The sequence below is a fragment of the Stegastes partitus genome, unplaced genomic scaffold (assembly GCF_000690725.1).
Source record: "Stegastes partitus isolate 25-593 unplaced genomic scaffold, Stegastes_partitus-1.0.2 Scaffold173, whole genome shotgun sequence".
NCBI classification, from domain to species: Eukaryota; Metazoa; Chordata; class Actinopteri; family Pomacentridae; genus Stegastes; species Stegastes partitus.
Genome location: NW_007577904.1, coordinates 31,458 through 39,484, shown reverse-complemented (window position 1 = coordinate 39,484; position 8,027 = coordinate 31,458). Strand labels below are relative to the sequence as shown.

At 41.1% G+C, this 8,027-nt stretch overlaps 2 protein-coding genes across 2 annotated transcripts; both read right to left on the bottom strand.

Moving 5' to 3' along the window:
* Nucleotides 1–207: 207 nt before the first annotated feature.
* On the bottom strand, nucleotides 208–2,232 carry gpr65 (G protein-coupled receptor 65). Its single transcript, XM_008279871.1, has 2 exons — nucleotides 2,160–2,232; nucleotides 208–1,181 (listed from the first exon to the last, which is right to left on the bottom strand). Exon 2 carries the CDS (start codon nucleotides 1,177–1,179, stop codon nucleotides 208–210), a length of 972 nt encoding a protein of 323 aa, XP_008278093.1. The 5' UTR covers nucleotides 1,180–1,181; nucleotides 2,160–2,232.
* Nucleotides 2,233–3,980: 1,748 nt separating this feature from the next.
* LOC103355912 (B2 bradykinin receptor-like) lies at nucleotides 3,981–6,377 on the bottom strand. The gene is made up of 3 exons (XM_008279869.1): nucleotides 5,805–6,377; nucleotides 5,584–5,705; nucleotides 3,981–3,996 (listed from the first exon to the last, which is right to left on the bottom strand). The coding sequence occupies exons 1-3, from the start codon at nucleotides 6,375–6,377 to the stop codon at nucleotides 3,981–3,983; spliced, it is 711 nt and encodes a 236-aa protein (XP_008278091.1).
* Between the last annotated feature and the right edge of the window lie 1,650 nt (nucleotides 6,378–8,027).

The following is an 8,027-nucleotide window of genomic DNA, read 5'->3' as shown; positions in this document are numbered from 1 at the left end:
TTTGGGGCAGAGAACAACCGGCAAAGTATCACAAAACAACAAAACTAATGCACTGTTGGTGTCTGTCAATGCATAAATGACAACAACAACAACAACAACAATAATAATAATGTAAAACACCAGCAGCTTTATTCTAGCATAGCTGACATTTTTTCTGACAACCGTCTCACCACTGAAACAGTGTCTCTAATTGTATTCTTAACTTGTTTAAGTTGTTACACCATCACCTGTGCTTCTCTTCTTTCTCTGAAAGAAGAGGACAACCTGATTGATATTCGCCCTCCCTGTTCTAGTCATGAAACAGTAAAGGAGTGGATCTAGAAGGCAATTGAGGCTTGAGACAGCAGTACTGATCTTGTATAGATAGAAAATCCATGCAAAACTCTTGCAGTCATTCATCAGTGTACGGAGAAGCATCATGATGTGGATAGGTCCAAAACAAAACACAAGGCAGACCAGAACTACAGTCAAAAGTTTTGTAATCCGTTTGCATTCCTCCTTCTGTGTGGCCTGGTTGGATTTCACCGCCACACATATCCCCCAGGTGGAAAAAAACACCAGGAGAACCGGAATAACAAACCCCAAGAAGAAGCGCGCTACATTAGCATGAACCTGGTGCTTTGACAGCGGGAGGAAGACGTCGAAGCACACTGCAAATGTATTGTTTTCATGGTACGAGTCTTCCAAAGTGACGGTGGTGGCGTTGAAACAGGCCACTAACACCCAAATGGCAACACAGATCCCTGCAGCGGTGGCAACTTTCCTCAGACACGTGTACTTCAATGGGTGAACCACTGCCAGGTAGCGATCAACAGCGATGCAGCAGAGGAGAGCCACGCTGGTGTAGAAGTTGGTGAAGAGAATGTAGACGGACAGCACACAAACTAAGCCTCCGAATGTCCAAACTCCTCGCCACAGGAAGTCCATCCACAGAGAAAGGCCAATAGTGAAGGTCAGGTCACTCAGCGCCAGGCTGAACATGTAGACACCAAGTTCGTTCTTCTGTCTAATGTGCTGCCAGGATACATAGAGGAAGAAGGCATTGGACGGGATGGCAGTTATGATGACAGCCCCGTAGAAGATGAAAAATGGCCTTCGCCTCGATGTGTTGTCGGCTGAGTAACATTCTGAATCGTTGGTGGCCAGGGTTAAGTTTTCCATTGCTGATGCAGGGTTCATACCTTGCAATAAAACACAAGAAAGGATTTAAGGAAGACAACCACACATATGACTATTTACACCAGGGGCGTCCAATCCTGGTCCTCGAGGGCCACAGTCCTGCATGTTTTAGATGTGTCCCTCTTCCAACAACACACCTGATTCAAATGATCAGGATCGTTATCAGGCTTCTGCAGAGCTTGATGATGAGCTGATCATTTGAATCAGGTGTGTTGGAAAAGGGAAGCATCTAAAACATGCAGGACTGTGGCCCTCGAGGACCAGGATTGGACACCCCTGATTTAAACCTATACATTTAGTTCGACCCTCAGAGCAAGTAGCTTTCAAGAGTTTTTGTGATGCTTTCGAAAGCTGCAGATGTCATCAAGGCTACTTGGAGACTACATCTTATAAATGACAACTTTTTGTTACGGTGGCAAAAAAAAAAGGGAATTTACCAGTCAGAGAGAATCTAATGAAAGATGCAAGGACAGCATGTTTTGGTGACTTGAGAATAAATGTCAGGATATGTTGGCTTCTGCTGCCTTAATTTTGCCAATTAACATCAACCACTGGACTGTGTGAGCTCCCCGCTTTATGGAATTAAATTAAAGAATTAATTAGATTAAAATTAAATTGCTGGAATGTCCCTTTAAAACACCATCAACACTGCTTTAAAACTTATGTTGGTGGCTCTGAACATATCAGCTATTGCACTTTTCCTGAAAACTGAACACAACAAGGAAGACAAAACACACTCCGTTAGCAAATACCTTATCACATGACTACAATTTAACAAAACCAATTGTCAACAGAATGCATATTGTGATGGAATTATCTGTTGTGGGTAAATTTCAAGACTAAGGATCTAAGCTGTACACCACTAATAATGAAATACCTTTATATTGTCCTTCAAATCTTTAGCCACAGCCAAAAACCTGCATAAACAAATATTTCAAAAAGAAAAATCAGAAACTCCTTTCAAGAAAAGTTGTACTTACTCTTTATTCAGTTGTATTTCCAAACTCTGTCAATGAAATTCATGGTTGATTAAAGAAAATCAAAAAAGAGTTGATTCATTTTGTTGCCTTTTCCTTCTGCTGCTACCATCAGTTTGCTTAAAGGAACAGGAAAGGTCAGCAGCTGCCTCTTGGTTGTCCCTGACGACCGTATTTGATTTACTGGGTGACAGGCCATGACAGAACAAACTAGCAGTGTTAGAGGAGCACGAGGCAGACTTAATTAGAGCACAAAGTCTAAATGAGACTGTGGGATTTTATGGTTGGTGTGGCAACATATACATGGGTTAAGGTAGAGGAGATGCTGATAACTGTATGATGAAGGAATACATACTGTTCATTAAATGTCTCTATAGAATAGTTAGGATGTTTTGGCTGGCTGAGCCTTTGTGCCATTATAGGATGGGTTTGCATATTTGTCTTAAAAAAAACATCCTTATGTATAGTGAAAGTGCTAATGGCTGTTATACATCTCTTTTTTCTTTTCTTTCTTCTTTTTTTTTTTAGATTGAATATAAGTAACAGGTGGGGTGATTCCACAGTCCTCTCTCTGCGCAAAAGTAAATGGGAAAATTAGCAGTGACTCAGTGTGAGTATTACATTAGAAACTGAAAAATGTGAACCTATCTTAGAATGAAATAATGCACCAGAAAACTCGGAAACCCAATTAAAACTAAACCATTTACACCACCAACCAGTGCACATGGCAAAAATAACAGAGCTAGTTTTTCCAATAAATTATTGACATGAACAGTTAAAAAAAGAAAAGAAAAGAAAAAGAAAGACACCAGTATACTGTATAAGCTCTTCTTTAATTGCACAGTTCCTGACAATAATGTGTTTTACACTGGATTTGCAATTTGGCTCTGGCTTAAAAACAAGCAAAATAAACAGCTAAGCTGTTAGAAACCTGACTGATCTCCTCTGGAGCTTTTTGACCATTTCTTCCTCAAAAACCTCCCCTCCCTTTCTCCATGGCTTTCCTAATCTCTTTCTTGGCTCTATTACTAATTGAAGAGTATGTTATAGGATCCGATGTGGCATTTATTCTGGTGATGGCAGCTGTGACCAGGTATGGACTCCAGAGCCTCGTGGTCCTGATGCAGTCCCAGGGCAGCATGGCAGTCTGGAGTAGGACACTATATAGGGTACAATGAACCACAGCAGCAGGATGGATTGTATCTGCTAGGACAAAAAGTCATGTTGAAGACAGGAGACAAAGAAAAACAACAACTACCTGTAAAAGAGTGGCATTGGCATCTTCTTGTGTCATGGATATTCATTGTATCTTGAAGCTTGCGTTGCCCCCATGTGGTCTGGTTGACGAGGTGCACTGTAACGCTGTTCCCATTCTTCATCAGCATAAAGGCTACATAGAGGCCTGGATGTGTGTGTGAATGGGAAGTTCTCTCTTGTGGGAAGCTGAGATAAGCTTAAAAAAAATGAGCTGGCTATTTGTGCTCAGTATTAAAACGTCTGGTGCTTTTAATTGTGGACGCCATTTCATTTCCACAGTGTTGAAATTCAACACAGGTTCAAGCGAAAGTCTTGACTCTGGACAAAAAAATGAATTAAAAAAATTTATGAGACGGTAAAATCAAATCAAATCAAATCAGGTTTATTGTCATGTTGCTGTACATACACAGTAGTACAGGCAGGATGAGAGAGTTTCTTCAGGATCATTTAAGTTTTGCAGAATGAACGTCTGGGATAGACAAGACACTGAACGTTCACCCTCACTGTCTCCTGAAGGGGGCGCTGCATCCATGTGCACCACCATCACGTTGAACATAGCGAACTTCTTCAGGTCCTGGTAGGTCTTCAGGGACACAGAGACACACATGATGGTGTGACGATGGTGAAGCTGCAGATGCTGCCCAGAGCTGCTGTCTGTCTGTCTGTCTGTCTGTCTGTCTGCATCCCCTCCAGCTGTCTGTCCGTCTGGGATGCTGTCATGGAGCCATGTTCCTGTTAAAGCAGACACTCAGCAGTCCCTCCACTCTCTGAGGGTTCTCTCCACTCTCTGTGGGTTTCTCTCAGCAAACGTAGCTCGTCCAGCTTGTTGTGGAGGGAGCGGACATTGGAGAGCAGGAGCAACGGTCCTGCTGGTGTGGAGGGGTTAGCCTTTAGCCTAGCATGGATCCCGGCTCTCTCCCTCTCTTTTGTTAATGTTCATACCATTTGCGCTTCCTTCTCTCTCAGGTAACTGCTGCTGTAGTCTCTGATAGGACTCCGGGTTGGCACAGCACGTCCAAATCACAACCGATCGCCGCAATTTCAGCGGTTAAAGTCTTGATGATCAAGTTTTCATCCTACTGGACCGGACAGCATGACATGAGTACCTTAAAGATTCAGTATCACACTCCTGTAATGTTGTGGGACTCATGATGGACGGCTTATTGAAGCATCAAAATGAATGCAGCAGAAATACACCACACGACTGCAGAAGTATGGAAAGTTCATCTGACTTGGAATGATAGGTAGACTGCGCAAAACATCAAATTGTACAAGCACACAAATGTCTGCACAATGTGTAAACTGACTCTCCAATGTTGAGATTTTTAAAAAGTATTTAAAGTTTGCTTGAGTTGCAATGTCAAACACAAAGGTGAGAAATATTACATGGTTTTAAAACATGGGAGGATTTGTTTTTGAATATTACAAGCAGGAAAGATAAAAGGAATATCACAATAAATAAATATACAATACAGAGAAAGAGATGAAAATATATATCTACAGACATGCACACACATACAGGCGTGGAACATCCGACCACTGACTTGTTGTATTCAGAGCGCAAAGTCACAAAGTCTGCATGTCTTCATTGAAAGATTACTTTGTCTTACATTAGTCCATAACTTCTGTAATGTAAAAGATATGTGGTAATCCTATTTGATGTACAAGAGTAAATAGAATAACATTTAGGGTCTGAGTGGCAGATTTTGATAAGTGCACCACAAGTGGCATGAAAGTCCACAGCATGTCCTGAGATAAAGCCACATTCAATCACTTCCTTTGAAAATGGCCACACCCTTCATTTCGAGCAATCTTTTGAAGTTAGACACAAGAGAGCAATAAAATGTGGCTTTAATCAATCAAACTTATGCTTCAGTCGACTTTTGTGTGAACATGAAAAATGATGGGTTCTATGCTGTTTCATCGTTTAAAAACATGCACTCTAATTCAAAATTCAAAATTCATCACGTTTATTGCAGATCAGCTCGCAGCATCTTAAGCTTTAAAACTTCTTGAAAGGTTTGTGCTCATCTGCCTAAATAATTCCTTAACTTTAGTCTGGAAGTTTTTTCCTACAATGAGATAGAGAATGGGGTTGAGAATACTGTTGAATATGGCCAGAAGGCTGAAGATGAACTGGCAAAAATACAGATTACGGAAAACGTGGCACCCATTCAGAATGTTAGCTCTACTGAGCAGCTCTAGTATGCTAACCACATACAAAGGCACCCAGCAGATCAGAAACACACAGAAGACCACCAGGACCAGAACGGTGGCCTTGTGCTCCTTTTTCTGAGCATTCAACGGCTTCTTTAGCCGCTTTCTTAGAGCATGAATAATTTTGAGGGTGCAACAGGAAACAAAAAATATAGGGAGCATGAAAATGAATACATGGATCCCTTCATACACCAGAAGCATAGTTTGACTTGGAAAATTAAGGTCACATGTGCTAAAATTTCTCCTAGTGTCATGTATAACATCCGTATACATGAGCATGGGGACATTCAGGAGAACGCATACACCCCACACCACTACACAGGCCAGTCTGGCATAAAATGGCCTCCGCATTCTTTCAGTAGTCAGAGGGTGCACCAGTGCCATGTATCGGTCAATGCTAACTAGAGCCAGCATGTTGATGCTGCTGTTGGCATTCATGGAGAGGAAAAAGGAGATCAGTTTACACAGGGCTTTACTAAGGTACAGGTTAAATTTTTTTGTTGAGATCATAGTAAAAATGGGAAAAACAGATATCAGACAGAGGTCGGCGACAGCCAGGTTGCTCAAGTAGATCTCAGCCATGGTGCAGGCCTTCTTTTGGAGGCACAACACCATCAACACAAACAAGTTCAAGGTAATTCCCAGCGCAGTGATGAACAGGATGTACGCTGGAATCATAGTGTAGTGCCAACTGCTTAGATCGTAATGACACCCGCTGTCTTCCATGTTGTTTTGGTTTCCATCCATAGAGTCATGGCTGAAGTTTGCAGGCATGCTGTGAGGAAACAAAGGAAGGCAAACCAGACATATCATTATACTAACATCTATTTGACACCTACATCAAAACTGATCTTACCATTTTGTTCTATTGATGATGAGAATACTGAGAAATACTGAATTCTGAGTCACACCGAATACTGTGAAACACAATAGAGTATTGTTAAGTACAAATTCAAAGCTGTCTGCTGTGATATATTTAATTGTGACAAGCTGAGCAGCATATTGCAAAACATCATGCTGGTTTTTCCTGTTGGCTTTCTGACGCATGTATGAAGAACCAAAAACGTCAAGCAAACTTTGGACTCAGTATGACTCAGCTTCTCAAAGAACTTGACTTGGTAACTCTTCAAATACAGCAGCTGAGGTTCAACACATTGGTAAGCTTTTGTTGCAACTTTCAGCATTTTATTTATTTCACATTTGATGAGGGGCTGCAAGGTGGCTCGGTGGTTAGCACCATCGCCTTGCAGTTAGAAGATCCCCATTCACATCCCTGTTAGGACACCCGGGATCTTTCTGCGTGGTGTTTGCATGTTCTCCCCGTGCAGCGTGGGTTCTCTCCGGGTTCTCCGGCTTCCTCCCACACAGTCCAAACACATGTTGAGGTTAATTGGTGATTCTAAATTGTCCGTAGGTGTGAATGTGAGTGTGCTTGGTTGTCTGTCTGTAGTGTAGCCCTGTGATAGACTGGTGACCTGTCCAGGGTGTCGGCTGGGACAGGCTCCAGCCCCCCGCGACCCCACTGAGGATGAAGCGGTGTATAGATGATGGACATGATGATTATTATATGACTACATTCTGAATATTATATGATTAAATACTGGTGTTGCAAGACAATAAAAACCACATGCCAATAACTGTTTGCACAACCAAACTGTAAAAAAAAACAATAGTTTAAAAGAGTATGTTTTTGTATATTGAATGCAGTTTCTTGAATTATATTTTTGCATTTAAAGTGAAAAAAGACAAGACAAAACAAAACAAAACAAAACAAAAAACCTAAACTGGGCTTGTCCAAGTTGTTTAATATAGAGATGTCTGCTGTTGCAAATAAACTCCACTCAAGTTTTCATTGCTTGTGCAAACAATGAACAATTGTGTAATCATATAGACTGATGTTTCCTCACATAGATTGCGGTATAATAACAAAACAAACAAACAAAAAGAAAGATATGTCAGTAACATAAGTGAGTGTGGTTTGTCTGACAGTGACTGGTAACAGGTACAGTTCTTTTGGATGCATTACTAATTGCCAATCTTTGTCATGTAAAGTCCCCACAGATTGAACAGACTAAAACAATTTTCCCCAAGTGAATCCTAAAATTAATTACCTTGTTGTAATAAAGAAATAAATGTATAATTAATGTTAGCTGAACTGTTTTCAGTGGAACAGCTGTGGTTTCTTGCTATTTGCTTAGTTGGTAACGGAAGTTGAAGTGCAAGCATTAAAAGAAAAGGCTAGCCTTGCTTGTTGTTCAGTAGGTAGTTACTGTATTTTTTTTTAACATTGTGAGGACCTCTCTGCTTTCACACGACCAACCAACACAAACAAGGGGGATTACAAGTCAACAAGAGGGATGCATTTTGGTCATTTTACTAACAAGGAGGATGCTATCC